The sequence below is a fragment of the Loxodonta africana genome, chromosome 5 (assembly GCF_030014295.1).
Source record: "Loxodonta africana isolate mLoxAfr1 chromosome 5, mLoxAfr1.hap2, whole genome shotgun sequence".
Lineage (NCBI taxonomy): Eukaryota > Metazoa > Chordata > Mammalia > Proboscidea > Elephantidae > Loxodonta > Loxodonta africana.
Window position 1 is genome coordinate 78988457 of NC_087346.1, and position 18508 is coordinate 79006964.

Here is an 18508-nt window from a genome sequence, read left to right on the forward strand (position 1 = left end):
GATGCAAACAGTTGAAACCACTAGCTGCATATTGTGTTCGTTTAGAGTAGCAACCTGCAGATGCCAAGTTCAGAGAGAAAATTACAAAATTCCCTCCGTTTTAACAATAATCAAAAGGGGGCAGGAATGTTAGTCTCAAAACGCAGTAGACACAGCGCTGCAGCAAACCAGCTCTTGTTCGGGAGCGATCTCGAAGGCTGACAGCAAAGCTGAAGCCAGATAGCCTCCTTGTGACGTCAAATCAGCGGACTCTCGCCCCGGCGTTAGGCCGGTTCCGGTTCCCCGGCTTTCCGGGCGCGAGTGTACGCGAGCGCGGCGACGTTCTGCGCGTGCTCCGCAAAGGGACGCGAGAAGGCTGGGTCGGCTCGTGAAGGAGATGCCTGATTGGCTGACGCCGTGCTGGGGGGTTCCCTGGCCCTTTCGGCAGGGGTAAAACAATAAGAGGGGGCGGTGGCAAAGGGGGCGGGACGTCCGTGTTCCTTGTCGTTCGCCGCAGTGCCTGGCGTCCGGGAAGAAGCGGCTGTGAGGGAAACACGCTTAAGGCAATTCGGTTCCCTAGCCTTGAGGTTTGTCAGAGGGAAGGAACAACAAGCAAAAATAATCCTCTGCAGCCACATCTCGGCGACTCTCCTGCTGACCTCGCGCGACGTACCCGCCGCCGCTGTTGGTTGGAGGTGTGTACGGGGGCCGGTAGGGGAGGCCGGTGTGGTGGTCGGAAGGGGACATTCCGTTCGCGCGTCGCGGCTCGAGGCAACCGTCCTGTGCGTGAGCCCGGGAGTCGGAGGTGTAGCGGCAGCGACATTGTTCTTGCCAGCTGCCTACGCTGCGGTGTGTGCGTGAGAGAAGCGGAGTCTTTTCTCTCAGGTGAAGGCTGAAAAGCCGCGTGGGAAGGGAGGTGACCGGCGCACGTTGTGCGGACGGAGGGCTCTGAGGGCACAGGTGGGGCTGGGATCGGTTTGGGATGAGGCGGCCAAGTGGCGAGGTGGACGCAGCAGGTCCCAAAGGGGCGCCGATGGAGGCTTCGTACTGGAGAGAGAGTGGGGCTTTCTGGAGAGGATGTTTTAGGGAGGGAAGAGGACCCTGGTTGTTTTCGGCTCTTAATTCCCGGTTCCATCTGAGCGGGAGGCCGGCGCCGCCCCGCCCGTGGGGGAGGGGAAAAGAGGCTGTGTCGGCGGAGGCAGAAGCGACGCAGATGCGAAAGTAGCGGCCTCCGGGCACCATTTCTGTGGACGGAAACAAAATCTGGGTTTGAAGGCAGCTGCCGCTTTGCTTACCCTAGTGTTCCGTCTTTGACTCTCCTTGGGTTTAGTCCGGACGTGTGCAGATATTGGGCTGTTAGGAGCGCCTCTTTCCTGCCCATTTTATGCGGAAGATCCCTTATTGACCCAGGAATAGAAAAGATGTTTGAGTGTTTTGGGGAATGGGCTTCTCCCAAACCCAGCACTTTTGGGGGGAGGGAGGACGAGGGTGAGCATAAGCTTCCCTAGGTGGTGTTGATTTTATTTGTCGAATGTGATTAAATTTTCTCTGCGTCTCTAAATGATTTCTTAAAATGGCCCTCCGCCGCTTTGGGGCGAATATAGATTTGCATCTGCCATTTTCCACGTGGATCAAAAGTATTTCACCAAAGGCTCCCCAATTTCTTACAGTTCCGAGGGGTGTGCCTTTACCCTGTTTTTTTTTTTTTTTTTTTTTTTAAAGCACGTGCACCGAAGCTGGAGCAATAACAAAGTTGTCCTCTTTTCCCGTATGATTGTTGTGATATTAACTTGGGGTAAAATACTGGTTTTTAGGTTCAAGGCTGCACGTCTTGTGCTAATCTTCCAAACATTAGCATTGCTCATATCTGAATCTATGAACCATTAACTGCAGTTTGGAGAGCCCGTCTGCTTCAGGGTAAGAAGCTGCTAATTCCTTGTCCAGCTCCATATTTGGCAGTTAAAGCAAAGTTTCTAAGTAAACATTCGCTCTGTTAGTATCCATTGGTCATTTTAATGCCCAAGATGTCTAGCCTTTTTTTTTAAGGCCTGATCAATTTGAATCCCTTAGGATTTGAACTATTGTTTGTTTGGCAATATGACCTTAAGTTTGTTTTAAAAATTTAGGGATAGTCTTGTGTGTCCTTGTGTCATGACTTAATCTCTATACATAGGCTGTTTAATTCTAGGAGGTATCAAGGAATTGTCGGGAGGATAAGAGCCTCAAATGGATTGCTGTCATGGGTCAGGTTGTTAAGTACTCAGGGTTGAGTTATTAGTGACGGTAAACAAGTATCCAGAGTGGAGTGAACCAGAATGCTTGTGGGTGGATGAGGATCTGAAGAAGATGGTGAAGAAGAAAACAAGTCATTTGACGACTTGATAGTCTTAAGTGTTTGGTTAGCAGCTGAGCAGTTTGAATTGTCTGCAGGCAACTAACTCCTGGTTTGAATAAAGTGTTGGCGCTCTTGGTAGCAGGAAATATTCATTATCCACATTTGACTTATGAGAGATCAAAAATCAAAATTTCAGTATCAGCTACTAAAAATCTATTAACAGTGCCTTTAGATTTTTAACAGCTTTCTTATCCTAAAGAATTATTGCTGTGGATGACCGGTTAGCAGTATTGAAAATCTTTTCCTGGGTTGCTGTAAAAAAATTTTTTTCCCCATATTTTTGTGCTGAGTGGCTATGAGGACAGTGAATCATCCCTTTCAAGGCTAGATTTGGTAGGCACAGACTTTCGAGTTGTTTCTGAACTTAAATTGAATATAATTTAGCAATGACCTAGTTACTTTCCACTGGTAGATACTTGTATAATACTGGCAGAACAAACTGATTTCTTCTAGAACCCCTGGCCTCATGTCAGAAGCAATAGAATCAGTTTCTTGACAGCTGCATCTCAGCTTATTTTTAATCTTTAAATTTTTAGATATTTTACCCTATTTTGATACCTTAGAAAGTATGTTGGGATGACTTGTTTTTCCTGTTATGTTACTGTCTTATATTTCCTCTGCTTTTTAGCTCCTCCAACCATTTCTCAAATAAGCTAACAGTTGAATTATATTCTTGATGTCATTTGGATGCTTTTTCAAAGGGGTCGTTCTTAACCTGGTATCGAGAAAACATCACTGTAGGGAGGAGGCATGGTTTCACATCCTCTCTTAACACTGAGGAACCTAAACTCCTTGCCTTAGGCTCCCGAAACACCATTTTTTTTTTTTGTAAGTGAAGCTAATATGCTGTTTATTTCAAAGAAATAAACATATTAAACTTAAAGCGTAGTATATAAATACATACTTTTTATTTTTGTGGGATAACATTTCCGTTTTTTTAATCCTTGGCCACTTTTTTTGCTGTTTCATATCACATTCATGTATGCAACATGTATTAATCTTTAAAGCACAAAATTTAAGAATCGCTATTGAGTTTGAACTGCTCAGAGTGAATCATGATTATTGCACAGACATGATTTTATATATACATACATAGCGAAAGCTAATTATGAAGTAGTAATAGCATTTTTTTTTTTCATTAATAGCATTTAATAGTATGTTTTATCCTTGGGATGTATTTTTTTTTTTAATAATATTTTATTGAGTTTTGGTGAAAGTTTACACAGCAGGTTAGGTTTCCATTTGACAGTTTCCACACAGATTGTTCAGTGGCCTTGTTAATAGTTTCTGAACTTTGAAATTTGTGTTCTTACCTTTGGTCCTGAGAAAAGAGGAGGCTTAATCCATAATTACTTTTTGTCCTTTATTTCTACGGGCACGGTGCTTACAGAAACCCTGGTGGTGTAGTGGTTAAGTGCTGTGGCAGCTAACCAGAGACCATCTTGAATTTCAGAAAGTTCCAGTTTTAATATTCAGGGTGGGGGTTGGAGTTTAAGAACACAGTGCCTCTCTAGACATAATCCGTTGCTCAAGGAGGAAGGACCTGGGCCGGGCTAATATAATCCCTGCCATCGGTGAGGGGCTTTAGAGAGGAAAGAGATTAAATATCCAAATAGTTAGTAAAGATACAGAGACACATAGCCTTTGTAGTTCAGTTTCTGGCCAGGAGAACTTTGTCCTGTTACTAGGGAGCTTATTCTTTTTATAAAAAGCAAGATACTGTGATAGAATTTTCCCATGCTGAAAATTTGTTTTTCTAGGGGTTTTTTTTTTTTTTTTTTTTTGATACCATTTTCTTTTGGTTTCTTGACTTTTATTTTTTTAATAAGGTGAAACGTATTTTTTGGCTTAGCAGTCTTCATTTGGGCCGTTTTTGCAACCATTGAAATAGCTACCAAAGAGTGGCATGAAATTTCATATTAGTAATCTGCAGTGAAGGAGCACTGGTGGTGCAGTGATTAAGTGCTCAACTGCTAACTGGAAGGTCTGCAAGAGAAAAGACCTAGGGATCTGCTTCCATGAAGATTACAGCCTAGGAAACCCTGTGGGGCAGTTCTACTCTGTCATACAGGGTCATTGTGAGTCAGAATTGACTCCATGGTACACGATAACAACAATTTGCAATGAGTGAATTTTTGATTGTGCATTGTGGTGCTTATATTATTTGTAGTGGTAGTGGTTTCCTCTCAAGGACAGTGGGTTTGTTTTGGTGGATAGTGGTTTTGACTCGGTGTTTGGAGTTACTGGTTAAAGCTAGATTTTCTGTTTATCTGTAGACCTATCCATCTTATCACTATTACCATGGGTAATAGAGAAGTCCTTTTAATTAGAAGGTTAAGAGATGTCATTTCAGAGATCCCAGCAATTCGAGAGAACTAATGGAATATGTAATGATTTTGCTTAGAGTACCTTGTCTTTTCTGTTATAATCTGCTCTGATAATTTTGTTATCTCTAGTAGACTTAAAGAATTAATTCCGTTGATTTCTTGTCCAAGTGCACATATTACTTTACAGTATTTAAATCATACTTTAGTTCCAGAATTTTAATTGTGTTTTTCAGTGTTGTATAAGCATTTTTCAATGGTGCTGTAGTCTTTGGCAATATTTTAACGGCTGCCTGTGAACCATCAAACTGATATTTCACCATTTACTAAATTTTTGTTTTTAAAACCATAAACTTAATATTAGGTAGAAAAAAATAGTAGCATATTAAGTAAGCGTATCAATTTTTTTAAGCTTCTCACTTTCAGAAACATAAAGCGAAGGGGGAGTGTACCTTAGGATCTAGGCAGTTAGTTTTTCTTTATTATTCTTTCTTTACATAGCTACTTATTTTTTAATTCCAGTATGATTTCTTTACTAGTCTGTTCCCCCATTTTAGTCTCCTCAATTCTATTTTCAATTAGTTGGTAATATTTAAACACACTCAGAGTTTAACCATTGCATAATACTTTGTCAAAAAAATTGTTACTGAAGTAGGCATAGTGTCAGGGATTACTTTTTAGTTTTACTAATAGTGCTGAATGAATTTTCACACTCCATTGGTCTTTATTCTAGAGCTGTATTTTCCAACCAGTAACGTGTATCTTGAGTCCCTGGGTGGGGCAAATAGTTAAGCTCTTGACTAGTAGCCGAAAGACGGGCTGTTAGAATCCACCCAGAGGCACCTCAGAAGACAGTCCTGACTATCTGCTTCTGAGAGATCACAGCCTTGAAAACCCTGTTAAGTGCAGCTCTATTCTGCACACATGGCGTCACCACGAGTATGGATCAACTCGTGGGCAACTAAAAACAACAACGTGTATCCGTTAGATGATTATGTGGGTGATATAAAGATAAATCAGAAAGCTGAAAGAAAATGGAAAAATATGATTTTAAAAATTACAAAGTTATTATTATAGGCTGTTTGTAACATTCAGACAATATAGCAGCATCTTCCTCTCCACAGTGGTAGTGCTGAGAGTTTGGTATGTAGCCTTCCTTTTTTTCCCCTGAGATTTATAATTCTCATAGATAAAGACTCATTTATATACTTGTTTTTTTTTTTTTTGGTTGTTTTTATATTCTTGTTTATAACCCTTCTCTCCAAAAAAGATGGGTTTGCAACACGTTCTAAGATTTGTGGTTTTTACTTTACTTTCATGGACATTTTTTTCTTGTCTACGTTTATAACTCTTCCCTATTTTTTTTCTATCTTTAATGAGTGCATGGAAACCCTGGTGGCATAGTGGTTAAGTGCTAAGGCTGCTAACCAAAGGGTCGGCAGTTTGAATCCGCCAGGCACTCCTTGGAAACTCTGTGGGGCAGTTCTATCCTGTCCTGTAGGGTCCCTATGAGTCGGAATCGACTCGACGGCACTGGGTTTGGTTTTTGGTTTGATAATGAGTGCATAGTATATTTTATCTGTCCTTTCACCATACTTATTTTTGTCTGTATGCTGAGCAAATAATCTGAGAAGCTGGGCTATGTAAGGAAGAATACAACATCAGAAGTGAAGGAAGACTCACTGACAGCCTGTGATAATGCAGGTGACACAACCGTGCTTTCCGAGAATGAAGAAGACGGGCAGCACTGATGAAGATCAAAGACTACAGCCTTCAGCATGGATTACACCTCAACGTAAAGAGAAGAGTCCTCACAGCTGGACCAATTGGCAACGTCATGATAAATGGAGAAAAGTTTGAAGTTGTCAAGGATTTCATTTTACTTGGATCCACAATCAACAGCCATGGAAGCAGCAGTCAAGAAATCAAACGACGTATTGTATTGGGCAAATCTGCTGCAAAAGATTTCTTTGAAGTGTTGAGTAGCAAAGACATCACCTTGAAGACTAAGGTGTGCCTTACCCAAGCCGTGGTGTTTTCAGTTGCTTCATATGCATGTGAAAGCTGAACAATGAATAAGGAAAACCGAAGAATTGATGCCTTTGAAATACAGTATTGCAAATGTCATGGATTGAATTGTGTCCCTGAAAAATGTGTGTCAGCACGGCTAGGCCATGATTCCCAGTATTCTGTGATTGTCCACTATTTTGTCATTTGATGTGATTTTCCTATGTGTTGTAAATTCTACCTCTGTGATGTTAATGAGGCAGAATTAGAGGCAGTTATGTTAATGAGGCAGGACTCAAGCTATAAGATTAGGTTTTGTTTTAAGTCAATCTCTTTGGAGATATAAAAAAGAAAATCCAGCAAAGAGACTGGGGGACCTCATACCACCAAGAAACAAGAGCAAGTAGAATAGTGCGTCCTTTGGACCCGGGGTGCCTGTGCTGAGAAGCTCCTCAACCGTGGAAGATTTGTCATAGGGAGAAGTGACAGAAAAAGCCATTCCCTGGAGTTTGCACCCTGAATTTGGACTTCTGGCCTCCAAAACTGAGAGAATAAGTTTTTCTTATTAAAGCCATCCATTTGTGATACTTCTGTTACAGCAGCAGCAGATATCTAAGACAGTGAAGAATATTGAATATACTGTGGACTGCCAGAAAAGCGAACAAATCTTGGAAGAAGTACAGCCAGAGTGCTCCTTAGAAGGAGGGTGATGAGACTTCATCTCACATACTTTAGACATGTTATCAGGAGGGACCAGTCCATGGAGGAGGACATCATGCTTGGTAAAGTAGGTGGTCAGCGAAAAAGAGGAAGACCCTCAGTGAGGTGGACTGACACAATGGCTCTAACAATAGGAACGATTGTGAGTATGGTGCAGGACCAGGCAGTGTTTTGTTCTGTTGTACGTAGGGTCCTTATGAGTCCGAACCAACTCATCGGCATCTAACAACAGCATCTATAAAACCAAACCAGTTGCCCTTGAGTTGATTTTGACTCATGGTTACCCCATGCGTTACAGAATACAACTATGTTTCATAGAGTTTTCTATGGCTGTGACGTTTTGGAAGTGGATTGCTAGGCCTGTCATCTGCGGTGCCTCTGGGTGGATTCAAACCATCAGCCTTTTGGTTAGTAGTTGAGCGCTTAACTGTTTATATTTTTCTCTTGAAGGACGTTTAGATTTTCTGATTTTTTTCTCCTGTGGCAGTAAAGAACTTCTACTACACATCTTTATGCCATTGCGCAAGTATTCTTTGTAGTATGTCTTAGAAGTGGAATTACCGTTTATATATATTCGCTTTTAAATCATTTGATTAAAATTGCCAAATTTAATGCTCTGATGAAAGAACTTGGCTAGGTATAACCAGAAATAAAGTGTTTTACAAATAATAATAAAAAAAAAATTGCCAAATTACATCTCTTAAAAAAAAAAAAAAAAAACCCAGTGCCGTTGAGTTAATTTGGACTCATAGCAACCCTATAGGACAGAGTAGAACTGCCCCACAGGGTTTCCAAGGAGCGCCTGGCGGATTTGAACTGCTGACCCATTGGTTAGCAGCCGTAGCACTTAACCGCTACGCCACCAGGGTTTCCCATCTCTAAAAGGTTGTATCAATTTATACTTTCACCAGCATTATATGAAAGAACCCATTTTCCCACACCCTTGACAATACTGGATGTTATCAATTACTTTCTTATTAAATAAATGGCTTTTTTTTTTTTTTTGCAGTATTGCATATTTTCATTGGATACCATATTTCCTTACAGATGTTTGGTATGTAGTAGATTCTCCACAAATGGTTGATGGCATAATTGTATTGCTGAATTTAAAAAATTGACATACAATTTATGAGCAGTAAAAACCACTCTCCTCAGGTGTGTAGCTGTATGAGTTTGGACAGACATGAAACCATCACCACAATCAGAATTAAGATATTTCCATCACCCCAGAAATTCCCCTGTGCCCACTTGTGGTCATTTTCCTTCTTCTACCCTCAGCCCCTGATCTGATCCGTCCCTGTAATTTTCACCTTTTCCAGAATGTCACATTAATGGCATCGTATAGTATTTGCCTTTTGTGTCCAACTTCTTTACTTAGAGTAATCCTTTTGAAATTCATCCCATGTTGTTGCATCTATCAGTAATCGCTTCTTATTGCTGGGTCCTTTATTGTGTGGGTTTGCCACAATTTGTTTTTTCACTTACCTGGTTCATGAGCATTTGGGTTGTTTCCAGTTTAGGGGTTATGAATAAGTTGTTATAAACAACATACGGGTCTTTCTGTGGATATGTTTTTCCTGGATTATAGGGGAAGTCAATGTGTAATTTATAAGCAATTGCCGTACTGTTTTGTTTTTAAAAGTCTTCCTAATCCTTGACAGCACTTGGTATGGTTAGATTTTTAATGTTAGCTATTAGTATTATGTGTGTGGGGGGTGGTATACCATTGTGGTTTTAGTTTCCATTACACTAATGACTAAAGAAGGAGCCCTGGTGGTACAATGGTTAAGTGTTCTACTGCTAACTGAAAGGTTGGTGGTTTCAACCCACCCAGCTCTCTATGGGAGAAAGACCTGGCAGTCTGCTTCCATAAAGATTACAGCCTGGAAAACCCTATGGGGCAGTTCTGCTTTGCTACATGGGGTTGCTGAGTTGAAATCAACTTGATGGCACCTAACAACAACAAATAACTAAAGATGTTGAGCGTCTTTTCATGTATTTTTTTGCCATCCATATTTCTTGGTGAGGAGCCCTGGTGATGCAGTGGTTAAGAGCTAGGCAGCTAATCAAAAGGTCGACAGCTCAAATCCACCAGCTGCTCCTTGGAAACCCTATGGGGCAGTTGTGTTCTGTCCTTTAGGGACACTATGAGTTGAAATTGACTCATGAGCAACGGTTTGGTTTTTTGGTTATTTCTCAGTGAAGTGTATATTCAAATCTTTTGCCTATTTTTAATTTGATTTCTTGTTTTTGAGTTATGAGAGATGTTTATGTATTCCAGATACAAATCCTGTATCAGATAGTGTTTTGCAAATATTTTTTTCTAGTCTGTGGCTTATCTTTTCATTTTCTCAATGATGTGTTTAAACAAGCAGAAGTTTAAAATTTTGATGAGGTTTAATTTCTCTTTTTTTCTTTTACTTTTTGTACTTTTTGTTAAGTAAAATCTTTGCTTAACCCGAGGTAAATGAATAATTTCTTTTACAAAAACCAGCACAAAGCTGGCTCCTATGAGGCAGAAGTTAAAGATGTTCCAAATGTCTAACTTTTCCCAGCTGCTGTTCCACTCCATCATCTCTAACATCAACTACTCCCTCTTGCCACAGAACTCTCCCTCCTGTCTTTGGGTTCCCTAATTTCTTGCAACGTCTCATGGAGCTCACGGACCATGTGAAGGAAACGGTCACAAGGCTGTGGAGGTTGGCAAGTCCCAAATTTGAGCGTCAGGCATAGACTTTTACCTGCCCTCAGCTTCTAGCTAAAGGCACTCAGCTTTCTTGCTCCATGGGCGGGAAACCCCTCAGTGCCACCTCCTGCAGGTCTCTTCTGCCGGTTTCTGTTGTGGCTCTCCTTCTTTGGTGGTGGTGGGCTGTCCTCTTTGCTGTGGAATTGGCTCTCTCTTAAGGCAAAACTGACCAATCCCCTTAGTAGGCTACAGTTACCTATCACACAGTCACCTGGGTAGGAGTTACAAGACCTTGGCTATAAAGGCCACACACAAAAGTAATTAATCCACCACACAAGGTCACAACAATTTTCTGTGTTTTCTTCTTGAAGTCTAGAGTTGTATATTTAGGTTGTAAGTTTTGGACAGTGGTCCATTTCAGTTTAATTTTTGAACATGTTGCAAAGTATAGGTTAAACTTTATTTTTTTAATATGCGAATGTCTGGTTCAGAATCATTTTGTTGAAAAGACAAAGTGAATTAAATTACCTTGGAAAATAAATTGACACTATACTGTATCTGTGTGGTTCTATTGCAGTGCTAAAGTTTTGGAATTTCGTTACCTCTAAAAGTTCTTTAAATTATTTGTGCCATAACTGCTTTACTTGATTTGTTCAAGCCTTTAATTTCAAGTCTCAATCCTGACTTCATATTACAGCAGTAGTGCATGTTCCTGTGAGTAAATATGTACACATCTGTGCATAAGTAGACATTTGTGCATATGTATGTTTGCCTGTGAATAAGCACAGGCGGTTAGAAGATTGGCATAGTCTTTAAGGGCATTTTGAAATTGTCCAATTTAGTCAATTCATTTATATCCCCCCTGTAGCAACCCTATTTATTATCAAAAAATCTATTTTACTAGGTTGAGTCTCTTCTTAAGAAGGCTTTTGGTATCAGATTGACTCAAAAAAGATTTCAGTTCTGTTATGTACTATTAGTGGTAGATGCTACAAGGAAAACGTCTCCTAAGCACCTCCCAGGAGCGTAACACTGCTAGACTTACATACTTACTATTAGTATACAGGGGTTTACTCTACATGCACACGCGCCCTAAGTGTATTAATAAGAGCCAAAGAAGAAATATAAAATGGTAAGGGGAAGAAGTGATAAATCATTTCTGGGGGGATCTAGCCAGGAAAGCAAGATAAAATTGAAATAAAACCCTGAGTAGGTTTTTGAATAGTAGATGGGCAGAGGGTTTGGTGATGTGAGATTTTAGGGAGACAGTCATTCCCTAAAAATTCTTTTCTCATTAAACTTTGGCTTAGACTATTCACTTCTTTCATTTCCTACACGTCAGATTTCTACTGCTGCAGTTAAAGAGGGTACATCCTTTGTAGTATGACTAGCATTTATCACACAGTAAGATAACTATGTTCAGGACTTCTGTGTCCCACTAGACTTTAAATTTTTTGAAGCAGCTGATCATGCCTATTATGTTCACCGTTGTTTTTCTCTTGTGTAGTTCATAACATTCAGTAAATGTTTAATGAGTTTGTGTTGCCTCAACATTATAGACTAACCTAAAGAATAAAAATTGTAGGTTCAGGGAATGATGGTAAATGGTATATTATTTTTAGAGCATAGAATTTGTTGCAGGAATGAGAAATATACCAAAACAAAACAAAACAAAAAAAGAACCCCGTTGCCGTCAAATCTGTTTTGACTGATAGCAACCTTATAGTTAGTGGGAGATAAATTTGAAAAATTGGTTAGGACCTTGAGTGTCAGGCTAGATTTCTGTAGAGGGCCTTTGTGGGGTAAAGGGCCTTGTTTACTCAAGGATGGAAAAGTGAGAATTTGAGGACTGAATCCATGTCCACATTTTGGGGCTTGGATTCATGCTGTTCCTTACTGCACAGTCTTATGTGCCAAACTGAATGCTATTGTTTGGATTTTACTGTATACAGTGTACACTGTGCGTGATAGAGGAGCTTGGAAGACTTGAGGAAGAACTGAAGTTATTTCAGGAGCACAAGTAAATAGTAAAGGTATGAATTAAGTTAAGTGGAAATGAGAGGATATTTGAGTGTCAGGACTTCACAGTTGAATGTCAAAGCTTAAAGGGGAAAAGTCGCTTATGGCTGAGCTTTCAAACTGTGAACATAGTGACACAATTAACAGAAATAAGGAAACAAGCTTCCTTCTGTGTGCAGGAATGTGTACATTGGGTTACCTATAAGGTTATGTGTGGGTATTCTGTAGGAAATTAAAAATGTAGAATTCAAGTTTATAGTAGAGACTAGATACAGTAATCCCCTGCCACCACCCACCCCCCACACCCAATCCGTGGTTTCACTTTCTGCGGCTTCACTTAACGTCAACCTTGATTGGAAAATTTTAAATGAGTACGTAGCATGATGAAATCTAGAGCTCTCCTGCTCCATCATTCACGTAATTTTTTTACAGTATATTCTTATTTTGTTTTATTGTTGTTAATCTCTTACTGTATCTAATTTGTAAATTAAATGTTATCATAGGTATGTATGTATAGAATGAAATGTAGTATATATAGATAGGGTTCGGTACTATCTGTAGTTTCAGGCATCCACGGGGCGGGGGGTGGTCTTGGAACGTATTCTGCCTGAATAAGGGGGCATTACTGTGTACGTGTTAGGTAGAGGTGTGAGCTGAAGCTATGAGTGGAGCAAACGGTTAAGCGCCCAACTATTAGCCAAAAGGTTGGCAGAGCCCACTCAGAGGCGCCTTGGAAAACAGGCCTGGTTATCTTCTTCTAAAAGGTCACAGCCTTGAAACCCCTATGGAGTAAACATGGGGTTGCCGTGAGTCAGACTGGCGGCAACTAACAAGAACAACGGAAGACAAAACTTGAGGACTTCCTCCATTTTGATGAGAAGAAAAATGTCTCCTCGTAGGAATCTAGAAGAGTTAGGAGGAGGTGATGAATAGTGGATAATGCTAATGGGTGGAGAACTGAGGAGGTGTCATTGGATAATCGAGAAGAATTGTGACTTTACAGAGAATTACATTCAGGTATGCGGGAGAGTTCAGATGATAGTATTTGAATAGATGAAAGGAAGAATTAGTTGCTCAATTAATTTAGGACAGAATATGGCTAATAATTAAACCCTGGTGGTGTAGTGGTTAAGAGCTACAGCTGCTAAACAAAAGATCAGCAGTTCGAATCCACCAGGTGCTTATTGAACACTACGGGGCAGTTCACCTTTCTGCAGGATTGCTATCAGTCAGAATCCACTTGACAGCAACCTGTTTGATTTTTGGTTAATAAATGCCATAAAAAAAACCAAAGTACTTTGATGTTTCAGAGGAAAGATAATTCTATTGAGGAACTAGAAAGATTTTCAGGGGGAATGATGTTTTAACTGGGCCTAGGTGAATACATAGGGTTTTGATCATCACAGAAAGGAAAGTGTGGTATGAGTATTAGAGTAGGAGTCAAAGACCGGGTTCGTATTAACAGACTTCTACAATTTTAGGTTTGGAGCTACCTATTTCAAGGTCACTGTGAGTTGAAATCAATTCTGTGGCAGCGGGTTTGGTTGGTTTGTTTTGGTGGTGCAGTGGTTAAGCACTTGGCTGCTAACTGAAAAATAGGTGGTTGGAACCCACCAGCTGCTTCATGGGAGAAATATGTGGCAGTCTCCTTCTGTAACAATTTACAGCTTTGGAAGCCCTATGGGCACAGTTCTACTCTGTCTTATAGGGTCGCTATGAGTTGGAATCGGTGACCTCCAGTAACTGGTAACTCATAAGGTAGCCCCTTGTTTGAACAACTGGTTATTCTTCCATTATGTCGAACCCAAATCTACCTTCCTATAATTTCCATTCGCTGCACTAGTTCAGTCTTCAGTATTCAACCAGCATTTAATTTGTGCAGAGTAAAACAGATCTGTCAGTTCATTTTAGATATTACATCTGTATTAATGTAACCTGAGATTGTTTGCTTTTGGGGCAGCCCCATTACATTAGTGATTTATTGATCTAATTTTTAACTTAAGTAATTAAAACAAAAAAAGACCTGAGTGTTTCTTACCTAAAAGCTGAGGTTTTAGTCAGGGGAAGAAACGATAGCTTGGATTCATAAGTTTCTAACTTTTTTTTTTAAAGGTATTTAGAAACAGGAAATCTGAGCAATTTATAGGGCATGTAGCCAATGTGATTTTCTTTTCTGTCTTAGTTGTGCATCTGTCTTATTTCTTATTCTCTACTGCCCTCTCAATGGAAGTTATTTAGAGATGCAGGAAAGATGGTGATAATTGGAATAAAGCAATTTTCCGTGAGAACTAGAGTAGCTGTGCTTCAGGAATTAGCCTGGGCAGATGGAGAGGAAACACATTGTTAGTTGTTATAGAGTCAGTTTTGACTCACGGTGACCCTAAGTAGGCAAAATAGAAGTGTGCTTCATAGGGTTTGCAAGGCTGTGATCTTTCGGAAGCAGGTCGCCAGGCTTCTCTTTATCTCCTACAACTAACCAAAGTCCTTGCTTGGCGATTGATCTGTAATCTATCCCAAAGTCTAATTTGACATCATTCTTAAATATTGAACCATCAAGGGAAGACAGTGGGAAGAGGAGCAGAGGATTAGAAGATGAGCGAGGTGGCAGTTATTCGTTTGTGTACACACATAAACTAGCTTATTATGTAATAGATAATTTGCTAGTAAGTTTGTTTCTCTGATACCTTAAGTTTCTGGTTGATGAGATTGGTTTCCATCAGTCAGTTATATCTTGGCTCTCTAAATTTGGAGTCACTTTAAATCAGTTATGGTAGAGAAGTAACTGGTCTGTAAATATAATTAATTGAAACACAAGCCTCTGAGTAACATCTTTATCTCATTTTACCATTCCCTATGTGAGCCCCCTTCAATCTTTAAAAAAAAAAAAAGCCTGCAGAGCCTATTGTGGTTATTTGTTTGGGCTTTTATCACGTTGGCATAGCCTTAATATTTAATCTCATTTATCATTTGAAATTTACTTTTCACTCTTTTCATTAAATTATTATTAATAATTTACTGAGTAATAACAGTGTTAGTTGTCTTCACTGTCTTTTCTCTATTCTCCAGTCTAAATTGGTATCACCTTCATACTTTTTTTTTTAGTGTCTGACTGTAAACTTCTCTTGAACTTTGTTATCCTGACTCTTCATTATATTTTGACTTGTCTTTGATACAGATATGTAAGTGACAAAAATAGTTGGTGAAGATGTACTTTATGAAAGTGATGGAAAATTTAGAGTCAAATGGCACAGAGTCGCTATAGAAAATTTAGAAGTATGCAGGAGAGAGGAGAAAAAGTGATTGTCTTCAAACCCAGAAACACTAATGTTTCTGTCACTTGGAATTTGAACAAATTATTTTATACATAATTTATTTGATTTAGAGGGTAACTTCGTATCTTCCCGTGTCTTAGTATTATTTTAACATCAGTTGTTACAGTAAAAGGTGTGAGTATAATTTTCACGTTTTAGTTAGCTTACAGAATTTTACTAGATAAGTCCACTGTGCTTTCCCCTTCCCCATCATGCAAAATAAAAATACTGCGTTGCTTAGCTTTGTCGTCTTAAACGTAGCAAATGAAAATCTTTTATAGATCAGGGTTATTATCCTTGTTATTGGAAGATTTTAGGTTTGTTGGGAACTAGTGGCACCTGGAAATGGCAATCTATGGTTCTGCTTTATGAAGTAACCTTTTTAAAGCAAGTGGGGCATTATGTAAGAAACTTAAAAAGCTTTTGGGGTTTTTGTAGCTTGAGTTTAAAAGTATCAGAAGGACAGTTGCAAAGGGAGAAACAGGGACTCTTACTGAATATAATGCAAAAGTTAAATTGGGAGTTATTATAATTGTATAGCTGGGGGCATGGGTGGTTTAGTTGTAGAATTTTTGCTTTGCACACGGGAGGCCTGATTTTGATTCCCGGCCAGTGTGCCTCCTCCACAGGCACCACCTGCCTGTCAGTGGAGGCTTGCATGTTGCTATGATTCTGAAGAGGTTTCAGGGGCACTTCCAGCCTCAGACTAGGAAGAAAAGCCTGGCAATCTACTTCCAAAAATCAGCCAGTGAAAACCCTGTGGGTCACAGTGGTTCTATCCCATTGTGTGTGGGGTTGCGGTGAGTTGGGAGCTGACTCAAATACAGCCAAGGACAACAATAGAATTATATAGGGCTACAGTACTGTGTGTAGACTCCATTGTAGTTGGTATCTACATTAATTAAAAACATCACATTGTTGTGGTTTATGGTGGCTTGTTTTGGCTGTGAATTTTTGTTTAAAAGAAAGCTATGTTGAAATGCAATTGCTAAACAGGAATTAAAACTGCATGATGGCTTGCCTAATAGATATACACTTGGATGTCTTGAATTTTTTTTAGTATTTTTAAGTGTAATGGGAAAGCCTGCTTGATTATATTTATTTTGTTTGAAAAACAAGTAATCGAATTTTTGTATGTTTTAACGTTGTTAAAATTTTTGCTGTTCTAGAGGCTATCAGAGTAGAGTAAATGATAAGAAGATGTGCTTCTGTTATTTTTTTCCTTGACTTTTACTTATCTTTCAGGTTTCATCTTAGGAGGTGCTTCCTCTGTCGTAGCACCTAACTCATTCTGTTGAGTTTCCTGTTCGCTTGTTTATATTCCTTGGCAGATTGTAAGCTCATTGAGGGCTAGAGACTGTTTTGTTTACCAAAACCCAAACCAAACCCACTGCTGTAAAGTCGATTCCGACTCATAGTGACCCTATAGGACAGGGTAGAACCGCCCCAAGGAGCGCCTGGCGGATTCGAACTGCTGACCTTTTGGTTAGCAGCCGTAGCACTTAACCACTACACCACCAGGGTTTCCTTTTGTTCACCAGGGTATGTCATTTACCATAATCAGTACCTGCCATATAGTAGATATGTAAATAATGAAAACCTGGGAAGGGCATATACCAGATGTAAGAAGTACTGAGGTTATGGCTGATAATTAATGGTAATCATTATTATCATTTTTAAAGCAATGCAGTTAATCCCCAGAAGGAGAGGGCACAAAGATATAACTCACAGTACTTTCCCCATGGTGCATGCAGCCTCCAGCTCCTGAGACTTGTGTACTCGGCCTACCAAAACCACAACCAAACCCGTTGCCATTGGGTTGATTCCGACCTATAGCGACATTATAGGATAGAGTAGAACTGGCCCATAGCGTTTCTAAGGAGCACCTGGTGAATTCAACCTGCCTTAGCAGCCAAGCTCTTAACCGTTGCACCACCGGGGCTCCATGCACTCTGCTTAGTTTTCCAAAATAAACCATTGGAATTTAGGAAGATAGGAGATTATGATGCCCAAAGGAAAGGGGCATTGTTAAATGGAAATATTTGGCTAAGGTGTTTTTAGTCTGAGGCAACACTAAAGTCTCCTGGGAAAAAGAAAGAAAATAAGGGTGCTACTTTTCCCTAAATAGAAGGGTGAGGTGATCAAGAAATAAGAGACAAAGGGCAGATGCCAATATTGGAGGCTACCAGTAATTGTTGGGAATTCATTGTTTTTGTGAATCGTGTTTTAAGAAACGATATTTATTTCATTATGCCTGTTTGTGTGGTCAAGATTTATTTCACGGTAATTGCAAAGATGACTTTATTTTTGTGTTTTGCTCCCTCAGCATTTGACATTGTGCAGCAAAGAAATGGTTATGGAGAAGCCCAGTCCGCTGCTTGTAGGGCGGGAGTTTGTGAGGCAATATTATACTTTGCTGAATAAAGCTCCAGAATATTTACACAGGTAAATTTTAAATAGACTTTTTAGTATTTTTTCTTAAATATCACTACGTGTATTTTGTCTTTTCTGTAGTTTTATGTCTGGACAGTATCTTTCCAAATGTCTCTAAACCATATCCAATATTTTAACCATACGATAGCTTAAACCAGTGTTTTTCAAGTGTTTTGGCTGAAACCCACAGAAAGAAGAGTTTACTTCATGTCCCAGTACATAACACATTCACATCTGTACATATCTGAAAAAGCTTTATAAAATTATATTTGCCCTTTATATATTCATACACACACACGTGCATATGTATGTACATATATATGCTCTTACTAATACTACTACTACTATCCTTTGCTAAGAAAATTTTCATTAAAAAATCTTGGGCTTGACCATCTAATGCGTTGCAATATGCAATTTGAAATCACTGGCTTAAATTGTCTTAGGTTCTCTAAAACAGTGTTGGAAAAATGATTTAGTTAAGTGATTATACTTTTGAAAATTTTTATTTCATATTATTTGATCTGCAAAATAGTATCGGTACTTTATAAAACAGTGACAGTGGCCTTATTTACTATCTTGGCAAGAGTTGGACATTTGAAATCCTGTTTTTTCCAGAGGTTGAAATGAAATTGAT

General features: G+C 39.5%; 1 protein-coding gene across 2 annotated transcripts in view; it reads left to right on the forward strand.

Annotated features, from left to right (window-relative positions):
* Positions 1-565: 565 nt before the first annotated feature.
* G3BP2 (G3BP stress granule assembly factor 2) overlaps positions 566-18508 on the forward strand; it is a 33539-nt gene continuing 15596 nt past the window's right edge. For both annotated transcript variants that reach the window (XM_003414146.4, XM_003414147.4), the window contains exons 1-2: positions 566-674; positions 17768-17886. In XM_003414146.4, coding sequence (XP_003414194.1) covers positions 17792-17886 — 95 coding nt within the window. In that variant the 5' untranslated portion in view covers positions 566-674; positions 17768-17791. The remainder of the gene's footprint in view (positions 675-17767; positions 17887-18508) is intronic.